This window comes from Andrographis paniculata, unplaced genomic scaffold, assembly GCF_009805555.1.
Source record: "Andrographis paniculata isolate CXL003 unplaced genomic scaffold, ASM980555v1 Contig12END, whole genome shotgun sequence".
NCBI classification, from domain to species: Eukaryota; Viridiplantae; Streptophyta; class Magnoliopsida; order Lamiales; family Acanthaceae; genus Andrographis; species Andrographis paniculata.
In genome coordinates, this window is record NW_026137402.1 from 5,485,435 (window position 1) to 5,503,154 (window position 17,720).

The following is a 17,720-nucleotide window of genomic DNA, read 5'->3' on the forward strand; positions in this document are numbered from 1 at the left end:
TTTAATAAAAATAAGTAATACTTCTAAAGTTTACATATTTCTATATTTCTATCTTATGACTTCCAATTACAAGGTTTACATTTCATTAAATACTTTATTTTTTTTCACAAATACTTTTACTTTACATCAAATTATTATTTTTATACAAAAAGAAAAAGTAAGGGCAAAAATATCATTACACTACTTATAACTACTCGTTATAATTATATTTCTTAAACACCGCCCCAAAAAAATTAAATGTAACCTTTGTAAATGGACAGAGGGAGTAATAGTTATTTTTTATAGTAAAAAAAAAGTAATATAAGAGTAAAATAATTTTTTATTTAAAAAAAATAATATATTTTTTTTATAACAACATAAAGAGGAAAGTAAGTATAAATTATTTTTATGCATATAGTTTTTAATTATTTTATCGAAATTCATGCATCTAAAATAAATATAAATAAGCAAATTTTTTTGTGTAGTTTTTTTTATATAGTAAGAATAAAGTCTTGTGGTCCATTCTGTTTTGATCCTCTATATATTGCCATATTCTATTTCTCTTAGTTGAATAGAATGAATTCATCTCTATATTCTCCAAATTTCTACTGTCTGTTTGTTCGGGGGTTTGGATTTTGAGTTGGTATTTGAATAGTAAAAATTTTGAATTTGAATAGTTGTATGATGTGATATAAATAAGTTTGATGTAATATTTTAAATATAAAATTAATTTTTAGTATAATATAAAAAATAAAAAATATATTTTTGATTTTATATTTTTTTGAAAGAAAAATGAAATGAGCAGTGTATTTAAAATCCAATCCCCAAACAAACACACCCCAATGTATTAGAGCAGGTTCTCTTGATCTCATAAGATTTTTATACGTTGCTTGCTATTATATTTTTTGTTTCATTTTTTCTATTTTCTCATCAATTGTCACATGCATTTTACCACCTAAGAATGGTTGATTATTCTTTCAAATCATCTACTCTAACAAAGTTCGGTTCATCATTTAGCTCTATTGTTGTGAATGCAATTCATAGATTTCAATTATCCGTTGTAGAGTCGGAGAATCATAAAAACCTTGGCTGCAAAAGACAAAACCGGCTTCTTTACATGGAGCACTCCTAGACTTATGTTATTATTGTTGCTATATGAGACAATATTGATAGTATGATCCGTCGATGGATCATCAACTCTATCAATCAGTATAACGAGCTTTTGATTTATCAATTAAGAAGATAAATATTTAGTATAGTTCAGGTCAATATATTCATTGTTGTATATCTCATTAAATTGAAAAAAAAAAAAAATACATGATGAAATTCACTGATTGTCACAAAATTTTGAAAAAAAAATATAGAAGATTATATTGAGAAAGTTGAAATGATATAATATATTATGAGATTAAATCAAACATTTGATGTTGTGTTGAACTAATTTTTATGTATGATCTTTTATCTTCAATTAATAAGATACATAGTGTGCTCTAAGTGAAAAAAATAAAATAAAATAAAATTCATGACCTTATTCATGAAGTCACCCTTACTATACAATATATGAAGACAATTTTCAATATATTAGATGATATTGGAGCACCTTCAAGTTGCTTTACTTCGAATTCCGATATACTTGTTGAGTTTATTCAAAAGAAAATTTATAATGCTATTGGGAAGGTAAAAACTCCTTATGATCATCTCAATGTGCTGAAGATTGATCACTTTGAAAAAAAATATTTAAATAATTTAACTGATTTTAATCAACATCAATTATGAGTATTTGTCAATTATGAGTGGTAGGTTGAATCTTGGGTGGGTGGTGTTGGGTGAAATTGCTGCGATCAATTAGACTGTTTGAATTGGACGAATATAATAATAATTTTGAATTGAACAAATTAAAATAATAAAAAATAATATTATATTTAAAATTATATTTTAAAAAATTGAATCAAATTAAATAATTTAAAACTTATTCGGAATAAACATAAATATATTTTAAGATTGGAATAGAATGGTAGGATATTTTCAAGAATTGCCTAAGTTCAATTCGAATACAAGCCTACATTGCCCTTGGGATAGCAAATTTTAGTGTATGCTCCTAAAGCCTCCCTCAGTCGCATCTCAATGGGGTTTCACTTGTGTTCTCCGGGACTTCGTACTCCGCACCATTTGTCCCTACACCCACACCCAAATTCATCGCTGTTTTCTACGCCTAGGGTTTCCTCTCCTGCATCAATGCAGCGCCCACACGAGGATCACCAATCGGTTATACTGCGAGTTCCACACGTTCTCACCGTCGCCGGCTCCGATTCCGGTGCCGGCGCAGGTATCCAAGCTGACTTGAAGGCTTGTTCGGCGCGGGGAGTTTACTGCTCCACTGTTATTACTGCCGTTACCGCGCAGAACACCGTCGGCGTTCAGGTATCGTCTCCTTTCAAATCGGAGCAACTGGCCATCGGTTATTTTTGGAATTTCTATTTGCGTTTCTGAATTAGTTGTGTGCTTAAAGGATTGGAGGAACTGAATTGATGAATGAAAGTGTTGTGTATGCTTCCATTTGCTGTCTTTTAATCAATCAGCGTGTCGTCTTGTTTAGGGGGTGAATATTGTTCCGGATGATTTCGTTAAAGAGCAGTTGAAGTCCGTACTGTCTGACATGCGTCCTGACGTTGTAAGTTTATCTAAGTAGCTAGTTGTACTGGCATTATTTTACCTGCGATATTGCTAAGTATCTTGTAAATTGAATTGTTCGAGATTTTTGTCCTCTGCATGGTGTTCATGCGAGCAATTAAAACCAACAATTGAGAAAAAAAAATTATGATAGCAAAATATTATCAGACTAAAGTGGAAGTAGGGATAAACACAGGGCAAAAATTGCAATATCCTCTTATTTTGCTTAGCAAGTTATCATGCTGTTATTGGAAATGCTAGGTGAAAACAGGTATGCTGCCTACACCTGGCACTGTCAAGGTCCTTCGTGAATGCCTGAAGGAATTCCAAGTTAAAGGTGTCTAGTAAAGCCTTTTATTGGTTCGAATTATCACTTTTACACCCTGATTTTAATTGTATATTGGGTGTTATGTTGATTATTGTAATTTTGTGAAGAAAGCTTTGGTGGTTGATCCTGTTATGGTATCTACAAGCGGAGATGTTCTGGCTGGTCCTTCAATTCTGAGGAGCTTTAGGTAGGTTTTGTGTTAAAATGATTACACTGGAGTTTTATGACATCATTTGTTTAGCGAAAGATCGGAAGGAAAAAAATGATTCATTGAACTCACTTTTCATGTTTGTTCAGTTTAAGTAGCACTCTGAAGCACATTCTAAAATATGCATAAATAAAGGTATTATCGACATCTTTCTGAAGCTTTGCCTACTTGCTATAAGTAGCTTCCTTAGCCAAATGAAATGACCTATGAATTAAATCGTGCTCCCAATGAACTTTTGTAAGGACTGCACTTGTAGATTAGTGAAGTTGATTGTAGAAACTGGAGTTATATATTTTAGAAAATGGCTCGCGATATGTTACATAGCTTGAGGCAAGCTTTCACCTGGGTTTCTATATAAACTGTCTTATTTTTGGTAAGTCGATGCAGAGCTGATCTTTAGAAACTATTTTTATAATTCTAGTATCTTTATGCTTGATAAGTTTAATGGAACCCTGCTTTGGCATCTTTTTCCACCAACAGGGAGGAGCTTCTTCCCCTAGCTGATCTAGTAACTCCAAATTTAAAAGAGGCGTCTGCTTTACTTGGCGGCATATTACTGGAAACAATCGCTGACATGCGCTATGCTGCAAAAACAATACATGATATCGGCCCACGGTTAGCTCCTGAAAAGTTTATTATAAGTTAGAATGATAAACCGTAACTTTTTTGAGTGACTTACTTGAGGTTGTTTCTACAATTTTTCCTTGAAGTGTACTACTTTTGTATAGTAAGCTGAATCACATCTTCTATTCTTTCTATTTTGCATCAATTGAATGGGTTGATGAATCCTGGAATTCGTGATCATCAGATTCAGGATCATGTGGGTCTTTGGTAGGTTAGCATATATTGATTGGAAGCTCTGTTTCTTTATTATTCCAAAGGAATGGGTCGTCCAACAAAATGGAAAATAGATATTGTCAAATGGATGCATAGCTATATTAGGAATATATGACTTAGTGTTTTTACCCACGGATTTATTTTAAAGGGTACCCATGTTCGAATAATATGTTATACGCCAGGTTAACACTGGAGCAAACTATTTATATAGTACTTATTACTGGGGGAAACTGAAGTATTTTGGGATTTATTGTGGTTCAAAATATATTTAACTCAAGGATGACTATATATATATATATATATTCATTAAGACTGGGGTACACATTTATGAATTTTGATTGAGAGTTTTGTGCGTTGAAGTTTTAAGCATTCTGACATAAAACTAATAGTCAACATGCCATGGTGCCCTGGCAAGAGCATTTGTTGATTCCATCACAATTTGGGTTTAGAACACTTGAATCTTGCCTACTTTTCAATAAATTGAGAGTCATTACGTCGTAGTATAAATGTTTTATGATGTATTTATAGTGTGCCATGCATGACAGAAACAGTATTTTATGCCATGGTTGTGTGCGCTATTCTTAAAGGTGAAATATTTCAAGTTTGCTTGTTAAGGTTGTAATCACTAAACATTTACAAACAAGAATTCTGAAGCCTTTGACATACGTATATTAAATTGCCAAGTGCTGCTCTACGAATGCACTAACTAAAGTTTGAAGCCCATTTTATAATTCAGTTGAGTGTTGATGGGCTCTCATAATGGTTTTTGAGGGTTTATCTTTTCTAATTATCGGATTAGTAAGCTAATTCCACATAGCAGGGTAAACCAGTAAAGTTAGTTGATGATGATCTATTGGATTAATACCATGACTGGTGCAGGTTTTCTTTTATTTATAGAACCTGTTTACAGTTGGTATTGCAACAAAATTATGTGTTGTTTTAAAATTTTCTGTTTTCAGAAACGTGCTAGTTAAAGGAGGTGACCTATCCGCATCCTCTGATGCTGTTGATGTTCTATTTGATGGTATGGTTCAATAACATTTGCAATTATGAAGCAATGTATTACAGGCGTACTTCTTGTTAACAATAAATTTAACCTTTTAGGTAAGGACTTCTATGAGTTTTCCTCAGTTCGGATAAATTCTCGAAATACCCATGGAACTGGTTGTACCTTGGCAGCATCTATAGCTGCTGAGCTAGCTAGAGGTTCGTCAATGTACGCTGCTGTTAAGGTGATTCAGTTATCTTTTTACTTTCAAATTTTGTTTATCGATGATGCACAGAGGTTTCAGAATTGTCTCATGATCTCCTTGCACTAACTTTTCCTTTCGACATCCTGTTTGAAATAAAACAAAATTCCTTGGGTGAAATTATTGTCTGGCCTTCTCAAATGTGATTTTATGCAAAAAAAATGTACGATGTCTGAATTTCCCTTTGTGTCAATTACTGAAAATCCTTGCTTTGTTGAGAAGAAACTACAAGAGGAATTTTGGGTTGATTGTTGATGCCATTGAGGCCAATTCAATACATGGCTTTTGTGTTTTGGGGCTTTCAATATGCATTTCCTATATGCCGACATTTTCACGCTATCTCCTCTTTAACAAAGGATCATATATATGTATATATATATATATTCCAGATAGCTAAGCGATATGTTGAATCAGCATTAGGGTATAGTAAGGAAATCCTAATTGGAGGAGGACAACAAGGTCCCTTTGACCATTTTATGAAGCTTAAGAACAGTGCTGTGAACCTACACACATACCGACCATTTCATCCAAAAGATCTTCTCTTGTATGCTGTCACAGACTCAAGGATGAATCAAAAGTGGGGCCGTTCCTTGGTGGATGCCGTGAAAGCTGCTATAGAAGGAGGTGCAACCATAATTCAGCTCAGGTTCGATTAGTGCTAAACTAGTGTTCTAGATTTGTGAATTACATTAATTATAATTGTGTGATCTGTGTCTATCTATGTCAATCAAATTTCTCTTTCAATATCTTCAATCTAAACAACATCGTTACCTACATTTTTACCTTTGCTCATATGATAAATTGGCGATCATTTAACATGGTACATTGTAGGGAGAAAGATGCTGACACTCGCGACTTTCTGGAATCAGCCAAGACATGTCTGGAAATATGCCGGTCCCACAGTGTGCCTTTGGTGATAAACGACAGGATAGACATCGCCCTCGCTTGTGATGCCGATGGAGTCCATGTCGGGCAGTCGGACATGCCAGTCCATGTTGCTCGATCCATCTTGGGGCCCGATAAGATCATCGGCGTTTCTTGTAAAACACCAGAACAGGCTGAGAAAGCATGGGTCGATGGAGCTGATTACATTGGCTGTGGCGGCGTATATCCTACAAATACGAAAGAAAATAACGTCACCGTGGGATTGGAAGGGCTCAGAAACGTATGCATGGCGTCGAAGCTGCCGGTGGTAGCCATTGGTGGGATCGGAGCTGCAAATACGAGAGCCGTGATGGAATTAGGCATCCCCAATCTTGAAGGGGTTGCTGTTGTTTCAGCTCTTTTCGACCGCGAATCGGTTTCGACGGAGACCCGGAACTTACTGGCAGTTATAGAAGGTTCTATTCGAGCTAGGAGTGTGGAGGATCGAGTGTCGGAGTTCCCAGCCTTCTAATGGACGCTTCAAGGTTAGAATGTTTTCAAACCTTATTTATTTTTATAGTTAATGTTATGCTTATTTTGTATTATGAAATTGATTTTGTTGTTATATTTTATTTTATATTGTGAGCTCTGAATATATTTTCTTCTGGGGACGAGTAGGGGTGCTGATCAGAGTAAAATGGAAGTATATAAAAGATAGATAGACATCATTTTATTTTAATTTTAACACAATACGTGTGTGTATATAGTTTGGTAGAATAATATACATATAAATATATTAATATATTTAATCTGTAAATTAAGACATAAATTTTTTAGATTTTTTTTTTTTGACAAGTTAGGACTGTGACTGGTGAGCTGAGACACCTCAATTCACAGTCCAATCCCACACTAGGACAGTCTTTGATATTTAATTTCTTTTTGAAGCTAATAATAAAGTATTATTTCAAAATATTATGTAAACTAAAATTTAAATTAATATTACATTTAAAATTAATTTAAAATCACAGATATTTACAAACATTTGTGACAATTTTTGGATTTTAAAGGTTTAATTTGATTTTAATTTGAAATTTGAGTTTTTATTTAAAGTTTAGTTTAAATAAAAATCTTTAATATAATATTTTATAAAAAAAACTATATATATATTTTTATTTAAAATGTGTACAAATTACATAATAGTGATTTTAATTCGTATATATTTAAAATTTATTTATATTAACTATACAATTTCTTATATTTTATAATAAAAATAAATAAAAAAACTTCAAACATTTCACAAACAAACACACCCTAACTTGCCACATTTCATATGCACATCTACCTTCACACCTTATAATTGGATAGTAGCGTTGAAAGTTAGGGGGTAAAATGCAATTTAGCACATGAGGCGGTGAAGTGTAAGGGCCGGGCCCGGCCCGAAATCAATTTATGGTTGAAAACTGCATTGTCAAAACCCCTGATATGCCAAAACCCTAACCTTCTCCCTCACACTCTCAGCAGCAACCACCACCACCACCACTTACATCGACCATGGCCGTTCCCGCCCTTCGCCTCCGCCGTGCTCTATCTCTCTCATCTTCAGTTCTTCAAAAGTCTCTATATCGGCCAAAACCGTTCTCCTCAGCCACCGCTTCATTTCTTCTGATTCGCCCTCCCAGCTCCACTCCAGCTCGAGTTCCCTCCTTCACGCAATGTCCGCGGCTATTCACTTCAAATTCTGCCTTATTCCGCAAGGTTTATGATCCGGAGGTCGATGAAATCGGGCCCGATACTATCCTGTTTGAAGGTTGCGATTACAATCACTGGTTGATCACTGTGGATTTCCCCAAAGATTCCAATCTTACAAGAGAACAGATGATTGATACGTATGTCAATATAGCCGCCCAAGTATTCGGCAGGTGAGAATGAAAACAACCATCTTTTACTTGAAGATATGCTGTTGTCATTTAAAAAGGATTATGCATATTTTAGCTGGTTTCGTTGTGTGTTATATATGATTGCTGTTATGCTTTCTTCTATATAAAAAATTCTGACTGCAATATAACTTCTGTTCATTCATTTCTGCATTTCATGAATTGATAGATGTTTCTACCAGGCATAGTTTATATTTTCTTCATTGAAAATGTTGTTGTGGACAAATGAGATGTAAAAGTGGAAAAGGAAGCTTTGTTTGGCAACCTATGGTAATTTGACTTCTCTCTATTTAATCTGGGATGGAAAATTATGGTAGTTTTTTATGTAGGACAACAATCGATTTGTTATAAAGGTCAGTGCAAGTAGGAAAAGTTTACTTGTGAACAGACAAGGAACTAGCGAGGATTTGAAGTTCTAATATGGATATATATATATATATTTCTTTCAAATTGTTTATTGTGGGTCAACTTATTATTACTCCCCTGTTTTTCTTGGCCATCACAAGGTCTAATTTGAATTGAGGCATCATAGGATATTTGTCTCTTAATGAATATATAGTGTCCTCTATTTGTTATTTATTTATTTTTCTTAATGATTGTTTTGGTAGTATTTGGCATTTTTCCGATTGAATATTGTCAAATTATGCTGAACATGAAATGCAATCAGAAAGATATCTAGTTTGGAGATATCTTTGATATCAATCCTATAGAAAGGTTACATGAAATACTACTGTTAAAAGGCTTTACATAGCATGTGGTTCTGATGAAAGGTTGGTGTTGGCATTGTTGCACCCGATGTGTAGAATACAAAGTAACTGTGCTGATGAGTATAACAATTTAAATGAATTTTATGAGTTAATGGGCATACGCAAATATTATTTATCTATAGATTATGTTTGAATGGATTTCATTACATTTATTCTTGTTCTTGATATTTATGTACCTTCACCACCATCGGTAAGTATTTTCTCCAGGACTGCAGTTTCATCTGGGTTGGAGAATAAACACTGAGTTTTTTTTTTTTTAATAATTATTTTTGCCATTTGTTGTTCCTACTCCCTAATATGCTTCTATGATTTATGTTGGCATGGCTATCATTACTGCTGAAGTATTTCTTCTTTTGTGCTTTATTTAGACCTGTTAGGGTGATTAAGGCTGTTTCATATAAGATGTATGGATTTTGGAATAATTTAGGAGCCTGCCTTGCCTATCTTCGTATTTTTATCTTTTAAGGTATTTGTAAATCTTTTTATCATTGTCATTTTATCTGCGGCCGCAAAAGGATCTATGCTGATGAGCTGATCTCTCTACACTGCATGCTTTTCACTACTGATAAAGCTGGTTTTTGCAGACTTAATATTGTGGTTTTTAATGTTAAATCTGTGCATTCAATCATGTTTATTTATAATATTCTTCATTAAATATATTTCCACAGCGTGGAAGAGGCGAAAAAGAAGATATATGCACTCAGCACTACAACTTATCAGGGTTTTCAGGTTGAGTGCTCCGAGGAAACATCCGAAAAGTTTAAAAGTGAGTACTTTATTTTGCAATCGGGACAAGTACTTCAGAATTCGCTTTTGACTGATTATAACTTACGATCTGACTATACAATTTGATGTTATTAGATATAGAGGGGGTTGTATTTGTCTTGCCAGATTCATACATCGATCCAGTAAATAAGGAATACGGAGGTTTGATATTTTCACTCAGTTCTCACCACTGTTGATTTACTACACGAATACTCTTTCAGAGACATGATCTTCCTCTCCTCGGGCCTTTATTGCAGGAGACAAGTACGTCAACGGAGAAATTTTTCCGAGGCCACCTCCTGTACATTACGGGAGACGGGGCAACAGAGATAGGCGCCCGAGAGAACAGATGTCGTATCAGCAAGGAAATGATAGATATGATAACCAAGAAGCAAGGAATTACGGACCACCATCGAACTATGGGCCTCCTCGGCAGAACTATGGGCAGCAGTCCCCACCGCCACCTCGGCAAAACTATGGTCAGCAGCCACCTCCACCACCTCGACAAAACTACGGCCAGCAACCACCACTCCCTCCCTCACAGACCTACGGGCAACAGCCACCACCGCCCACTCAGAACTATGGACAACAGTCGCCACCACCACAGAACTACGGGCAGCCACCACCGCAACAAAATTACGGACAGCCAGCTCAGCAGAACTATGGACCTCCACCACCACGACAGAATTATGGGCCACCGCAGTGGCAGAACTATGGCTCGCCGCAACAGCAGAACTACAGGCCGCTTTCACAACCCAACTACGGGCAGCAATCCCATCAAGCTCCCGGAAGCATGCCAAATTTTCCACCTCAACAAGATTATGGTTCGAGGCTGCCGTTTAATAGTGATAGGAACCCCATGCCTTCTAATATCAATCAAGCTGAGCCGGGAAGTCACAATCCCCAGGGCCGCGATCAAGATGATGCTGCTGCTAATGGTGCAGCGGGGTTCGAACGGGCAAACGGCGCACCTTACGCCCAAAACTATTGACAAGGTAACAACATCAAACATATATTGTTCTTTCAATCTATGATGGTTTATGTGATTTAACAATGTTTGATTGATTGATGTGTTTTGTCTTAGAAAATGAATACATGAAGAGAATTAGCAGGAAGGAGAATTTAAGAAGGCCAGATGCCAAGAAGTTCTTGCTGCTTTTTGTAAAGTTGGGCGTTATAAAGGATCTTCACTATTTGCTAGCCTAGTAACTGAACATGCATTTTATTAACTCTACTCTATAATGAACTTTGTGTTTCGTTTCGTATGTTCCTTTGTCATGGATTTCAATTAGGGGGTGAGAATGGGTCGGGTTAGACCCATCCTAACCGGATTCAATTCAATTATTGGGCTATCGAATTGAGTTGGGTCGGGTTTAAGGGTGGTTTTGGTTGGGGTCCAGATGAATTTCTTTGGGGTTTGATTTATTTATTTGTGAGAGATTTTATTATAATTTTTTGAGATAAATGCATTATATCGGGTCGGGTCAGGGTCGGGACGAAACGAGTTAAATTTTATATTTGTTTTTTCAGAAAGCCAAATGAATGTCAAATGACCGCATAGCGCAGTGGATTAGCGCGTCTGACTTCGGATCAGAAGGTCGTGGGTTCGACTCCCACTGTGGTCGATTTTTCGTTTTTTTAGAAACGTATATCTACATTTAAGGGTGTAATTGTAATTTCATATGGTCAATCCACTTCTTCTCTGTCCTCCTCCTCTCGTGTCTTCTTCCCTCCTTTTTTTTTCTCCGATTCCGCCGCCTTCAATGGCCGCGGCCCCCACTCAGCATGCTCTTTTCTAGACATGGAGCTTGCGTTACTCTACCACTCCTCAACACGCAATTTTTTATTAATCGTTCTCGCGTCTCGGAAATCTGTGTATTCAACCTTGGTTTCTTTCGATCGATGTCTGCCACTTGTCGTTTTGGAAGGATCTGTTTTTGCTTTCAGTCTATTTCAACTGGATTTTCTCCTTAATATGAAGGTATGCAATTTGTTTCGTTTTGTTTATATGATGGTGAGGTGAGAGCCGAGCTGATGCGCAATGTGGATTTCGTAATCGTATAATAATGCATCTTCCGGTGTGACTCTATGACTTGCTTTTTTCAAAAAAGGATGGAAATCAGCTAGGAGCATTGTTTATGAGTGATTTGAGCTTTGATCCGTTGCACCAACATATTTCTCTTGGTACAATTTGATGTTCTTTTTCTTCACGAGTCTATTTGACAGATTTGAAAATTATTTTACTTTTCAGGTTTTACTTGAATTAAGGCGATTTTGTTTTTCCTTGATTCTTCGGTGATATTGAACCGTAGCTTCATGCTTAAGTGGATGAATTGATTTAAAAAATAAAAAATAATATTATTCACAAATGTATCTATTATAGGTATGTTTGTTTTAATGTAATTTGAAATTTGGTTTGGTGAGAAGAACATATATATATATTTTAAAAAAAATAAAATTGCAGAGTCGAAATAATAAAATTGTAAAATTTGAGGTTAAAGGAACAAACACTACATTAAAATTTGATGTTAGAGAAACAAACACTATATTAATGTGTGTATATTTGTATATTTTTAATAGTATTTATAAAATTATACCATTGAATAAAGCTGAATGAACAAAGTAATTGTGTATAATTATTTGTAAATATTATAATTTTTAATAATATTCATAAAAATTTGATCAAGTAAAATATAATTGGGTGCACATACGTCCCTTATTTTTATATAAATAATTTAAAAAATTTTATTTAAAATTTTTTATTTAGGAATAATAGAAAATCTACTAAATCCCCCCAAACAAACACAACCCTTCTCAATATATTGTAAAAATACCAAGTCTAAGGTCAGAAAATCATATAAAACCTAATTCAGTTTGAGCTCACAGTCCCCTAACAATATTTGATGCGGCAAATCAAATACTGATTCTTATACAAGAACAATGGATATAACCTTCTTATCAAATATTATCATAAAAGAAAAGCCAGAGAGACCTCTAACTGTCTGTCCCGGTCGAGCTGAAACCAAAGGCATTTGAAGATAGTCCATGTAAAATTCCGTAATCTATGTATGCCGGCGCCTCTTGAAACTGTCCTCATTATAAGACTCCCAGTTCCTGTGATCGAGGGTGCTCAGATCATCGAGCTCTGCTATCGCAAGTAAATATTGGGTCAGCTTCACCAGTTCTTGATCGCTGTTACGATTTGCATGAGCCTTCCGGAATGGCTTGATAGTCAACCCATTTTGGGGGTTCATAACGAAATTTCTCCGTAGATCATCGAACATGATAGTGTTTTTCGCACTATAGTACTGCACATATGTGAACACACATCGATTAAGTGAAGTCAATGATAATAAATTGAAATGTTAGTAAGATGATATATATCGTAGACCCTCTCTAGTTTGAATTTTTTTTATAATATCTTTACTATGCAATCCTCACCACCACCTATAAAAATAGACTAACCCCTCTCACAAAACATCACATTCGGGAAAAAAAAAATGGAGCAAAAAAAGAATGGGTTTTAACAAATATCGAACATCTAGAATGAGTAGTAATTGCACATTCTTAAGCTCAATTAACTTAATCCTTGGGGAATAACACAGTTTCAGTTAAATTGTATTTTAGATACATCTCAAGAAGGTTTGGATAATGTTGCAGCAAGTTTCAGTTAAACAAAGAATAGCAGAATGGTTAAAAGTGTAGAAGTTTTTGAACAACAACACCATTTAAGTTCCTTAAGATCACTACAAGCTGTTCTTGGTAGCCACCGAATGGATGCAGCTTCTAAATTTCAGTCTGTTCCGGCTATTTTCAACCCCCGTATTAAACCCCAAAGTGTAAGGTTACATATAGCATTAGAAAATAAGTAGCCACAGCCAAGAAAGCCATCAAACTGGCTCTAAAATCATCAAAATCAGATGTATGCAAGCTTCGCCAAAATATGATGTTTCTATTAGGTTATTCCCTGAGGATTAGATTAATGAAAAGTCAAATAGATCATATATTGATGTTTACCAGTGACAATCATCAGATTCCAGACTGAAAACGCGACCCAAGCGAAACTAGATCTGAGAATTCCAGCCAAACTTATACAAAATATATGTTTCTGTTCTCTATCCTTAAAGAAAATTCTAGCAAAATATATGGTTCATTATGCTGAGCTCCATAATTAACGAAGTTTGGATGGAGGCTAAATTGGGATGCAGGCAATACCATCCATAGAAAATAAACTAAGAACGAAATGTAAAATGTTCAAACCTCAGGAAAGTGTGCCCAAATCAGGCCAAGTGGTTTGCAATCAAAGACCCCGCGGTTATCGGATTGAACTGTAATCATTGCCAAATGATCAAGAAGAGCAGTAATTTTGTAATTAGGATTATTCAGTACCCCGAGCTGCCCCATCTTCAATTCAACCCACTTCATGCTGCATGAATAAGACATATATTAACTGCAGGCTAGTGTTACCTCAGAAACTCAGTTCTGTTTACTTATGTTTCAACCTTATTTTTGCATATTCATAAAAAAATAAATAAACAAATATCCACTGAAAGAAAATCACATCCGGCACTTATTTTTTCCATTCAATTTTTACCAATCCCAAAACAAATCAAATTACCAAAACACTTACAAAACATAACTAAACAAATCCTTGATCCAATGTCTGCCCGTGAAATCCAGCATAATTTTTACAGAACATAATAAATTATATTCTAATTTGAGTTTTAACATTGTTCAAGACATCATGCTGATGCTTGAAATTTTCGGTTCTTAAGGGAAGTAAGTCAAAACAGAAGCAGAAAACTTCAGCATATTTGGACGAACATAGTTATGGAGATATCTCTAACCTCCTACACCAAACAAATTACTTTTTCCTTAAAAATATTGAAAGCCTCATATGTAAAACAATAAGAGGATAGAAACTTTAAGTGTGCTGTAAATTATAATAAGAGTACCATGAAAGTAAACAATAAGATGATGAAGGATAGCAAATTTAACCTGGTAGCAGACCAAATAATGATATCGTACTCTGCATACACAGCCGAGAGAAATTCATGAAGATCTGTTCAAAGAAATCAGATAAATAACAAACCAAGATATGCAACGAGTAACAAAGTATCCAATTAACACATACACGGACGCATAAGCTCTAAAGGATTCTCTGCAGGAGACCGGTGATCAAAGAGTGTATAATCAATATCCAGAACCAGCAGCTTTTTCCCCTCCCGGCAGGGAGTTCGAAGTTCAATCTACCATGAAATCCAACAACATAACAAAGATCATAAAGTTTATTCAACTTTCCTGCAAAATAAACACTAACAGAAAGGGAAAAATCACTGACTTTGTACTGCTCAATTCGACGCCTCAATTTCTGTTTATTGACTTCTTTATCTTTAATATCCACAACTTCATCTTGCCCAAGCTCAAAATCATCAATAATTTCCGGGGACTCCACCGGATCAACAATTATATCATCTTCAACTGTACTGATATCCCAAAAACATATATGTATATATATATACATATACGTACATCAATCCTCAATTTATACATCAACTATCATTCAATGTATTCAAAGGACAGAGCTAATTTGAAGAAATATTCCATGAAGAAATACAGAAGACAGAAAGCATTCAGTTTCAGGAATTGCGTAAAAATCACCATCAAAGAGACTGTCCAACCAAATTTTGTGATCGCCAATAATGTGTCCAAAACGATGATAATGCAACGAAATTAAAGTGACATCAAATTGAAAATAAGACCAACAAGATTTCAGCAGGTGAGAAGGAACTTTAGAATTACAATTCTATCAACGACAATTAATCAAAACCCTAATTGAATGAATAATTAGGCGATAAAGCGATACCCAATCATAGTCATTTTGAGAGACGATTTGAGCGGGATCTGAGAAAGAAGTAAAGAATCATCGGAAAGTCTGGAGCCGACTTTAGGGTAGAGAAGTTTCTGTCGTTTGGGGAGCACCTTCGTGGCCTCGCAAATGCGCCGCTTGAGCTCCCCAACTGAATCGTCGCCGCACACCCTGACGATGTACTCCTTCCCGCTCCACTTTACAGTCAGAGTCAACTCCTCCTCCGTCAACGGCGATGCCGCCACCGCCGCCGCGGCCGTCGACGTTTCGGTCGCCATACGAATAAAGGCGGTTTGGAGAAATGAGCAATTAATTTTAAAACAAAATTACAAGGCAAAAAACTCTATATTCTATTGAACGCGTCTTGAAGAAATTCTCAGACACAATCTACTAGGATGCCACGTGTCATTTTCATAAACAAATTAAAAATTAATTATGTAATATCTGCGTTCATCTTATTATAAAAATTATAAAAAATACTCCCTCTATCACATACTCTGCAATATTTTTTATTTTGGTCTATTTTTACATATTTTGTAATATTTTCAAATAGAAAATAATATATCAAAATTTATATCTTACCCACTGAATTCTTACTTCATGTTTGTAATTGGAGTTGCATTTGGTTGGTAATGAATATGCATGACCTCACGGTTACAAATCAACTTTTATACCACTAGGTCATCCCTTACGGGACAAGAGATTTAAATTTTTACCCTCATTTATTGAGGTAAATGTAAAAAATAACAAGTTCAAACTTAAAGATGATAAAGATTAAAAAACTTCTAAAACTTTATAAAAACGTCAAATGTTATACACATTTATGATGAAGAATCTTTAGAAGTTAATGTGAAGAATATTGATGAAAGATTGAGGGTAAAGTTGAGTTTAAGCTTGGAGAAAAGTGGAGAAACATTCAATTAGTAGTTTTGATTTGAAAATTGAAACAGAGTTACAAAACGAAGTAGTTGATGTTTTGAACCAAAACCTCAAAAGTAAATACATATAACATTTAACCATCAAACTATATTCATCTATTAATACAATAAAATCAAATAATATGTATATATAAATACTTTATATATAACATAAATATATAATGAACCTCTATTTAGATTGGCCCTGGGCGGACGCCCCTCTCGCCCGGGCGGGCCCAGGACCGGCCCTAGGTTGGGGATGCGAAGTTGAAAATGAAAAATGACAATGAGTGATGGAATGAGAGAAAATGTCAATCAAAATATAAGAGATCTTGTTGGTGATGCAATGGAACATAAATGGAGTAGTGTTTAGGAACATGAGATTGACGAGAGAATGAATGCAATGTCCAATTCTACAATTAGGGCAGAAGTGTTAGAGATGAGTGCTCATAATCTTATGATTTTGAGTATAGTGACTTCGATGAGCGTGTCGAGAATTAGACGATCCTTCTTATGCATGATGAGTTTGAAAATTCAAATAATGATGACAGTTTTATAGAACAACCATATGATAAGCAAAGCATGATTTAACGCTTTTTTCGTAATTAAAAGGAGAAACAACATCACAATAAGTCAATCATGTAAGAAGAGGATGACGAGTGATAAGGTGATGGAAACTCGGATTATGATCTTAAAGGAGAAAGTATATCAGACGAGAAAGGTATGTTGTCTTAGTATGAAGAGTGTGATGAATTTATGGATACGGAGATCGCTGATAAACTCATATACTTTGTCTGGATTCCAAAATTTCAACCAACAAAAAAAAATCACATTATTCAAATTTACAATTGCAAATAATTTATCTTTAATATTGTTTGTTTATCCAACCACTTTTATAGCAATGAATCTCTCATATGACATACAGAATTCTTAATCTCAAATCAAACTTCTTGCTTATGTGTTTTGGCTTCGACAAACTATTTGAAAGTTCCATTTAAGTATTTTTACTTGCAACAATTATGACTTTCTATTAAAAAAATATGATCCTTTCATCCCACGAAGATATTATCATTTGCTTTTTGTGGGTGGATATTTAAATAATAATCATTATATTAATATAAAGTACAAATCAAGAAAAAAAAATGCAAAAGCATATCTGTTAGTATTGTATAGTATATAATAATATTTTTAATATTAAATACAATAACTAACAAAATAAATGACAATATTTTTATTGGATGAAGATAGTACTCCCTCCGTCCTACTTATCATATCCACATTGCGGTTTTTGTTCGTTTCATATCTCATGTCACTTTTGTTTTTTGAAAAATA

The 17,720-nt window shown here is 34.7% G+C and overlaps 3 protein-coding genes, 1 long non-coding RNA gene and 1 other non-coding gene across 6 annotated transcripts; 4 read left to right on the forward strand and 1 right to left on the reverse strand.

Moving 5' to 3' along the window:
- Positions 1 to 2,006: 2,006 nt before the first annotated feature.
- LOC127253217 (thiamine biosynthetic bifunctional enzyme TH1, chloroplastic) lies at positions 2,007 to 7,772 on the forward strand. 2 transcript variants are annotated; one of them, XM_051277677.1, is made up of 10 exons: positions 2,007 to 2,400; positions 2,576 to 2,650; positions 2,911 to 2,986; positions 3,089 to 3,164; positions 3,666 to 3,800; positions 4,982 to 5,046; positions 5,127 to 5,254; positions 5,662 to 5,918; positions 6,104 to 6,681; positions 7,655 to 7,772. In XM_051277677.1, exons 1-9 carry the CDS (start codon positions 2,104 to 2,106, stop codon positions 6,666 to 6,668), a joined length of 1,674 nt encoding a protein of 557 aa, XP_051133634.1. In that variant the 5' UTR covers positions 2,007 to 2,103; the 3' UTR covers positions 6,669 to 6,681; positions 7,655 to 7,772. The 2 variants fall into 2 exon arrangements, with proteins under 2 accessions (XP_051133634.1, XP_051133625.1); XM_051277668.1 differs by lacking the exon at positions 7,655 to 7,772 and having other exon boundaries at positions 6,104 to 6,794.
- Positions 7,688 to 10,867, forward strand: LOC127253231 (multiple organellar RNA editing factor 1, mitochondrial). Its single transcript, XM_051277689.1, has 5 exons — positions 7,688 to 8,055; positions 9,506 to 9,603; positions 9,699 to 9,764; positions 9,860 to 10,597; positions 10,687 to 10,867. Exons 1-4 carry the CDS (start codon positions 7,688 to 7,690, stop codon positions 10,591 to 10,593), a joined length of 1,266 nt encoding a protein of 421 aa, XP_051133646.1. The 3' UTR covers positions 10,594 to 10,597; positions 10,687 to 10,867.
- A 286-nt stretch (positions 10,868 to 11,153) lies between these two features.
- TRNAR-UCG (transfer RNA arginine (anticodon UCG)) lies at positions 11,154 to 11,227 on the forward strand. The gene has a single exon. It is a non-coding gene; the product is annotated as a tRNA-Arg (tRNA).
- Positions 11,228 to 11,299: 72 nt separating this feature from the next.
- Positions 11,300 to 12,583, forward strand: LOC127255511 (uncharacterized). The gene is made up of 2 exons (XR_007839635.1): positions 11,300 to 11,583; positions 11,854 to 12,583. It is a non-coding gene; the product is annotated as an uncharacterized LOC127255511 (long non-coding RNA).
- LOC127255507 (ubiquitin-like domain-containing CTD phosphatase) lies at positions 12,404 to 15,797 on the reverse strand. The gene is made up of 6 exons (XM_051281036.1): positions 15,469 to 15,797; positions 14,944 to 15,088; positions 14,737 to 14,851; positions 14,601 to 14,664; positions 13,863 to 14,028; positions 12,404 to 12,910 (listed from the first exon to the last, which is right to left on the reverse strand). Exons 1-6 carry the CDS (start codon positions 15,747 to 15,749, stop codon positions 12,665 to 12,667), a joined length of 1,017 nt encoding a protein of 338 aa, XP_051136993.1. The 5' UTR covers positions 15,750 to 15,797; the 3' UTR covers positions 12,404 to 12,664.
- Between the last annotated feature and the right edge of the window lie 1,923 nt (positions 15,798 to 17,720).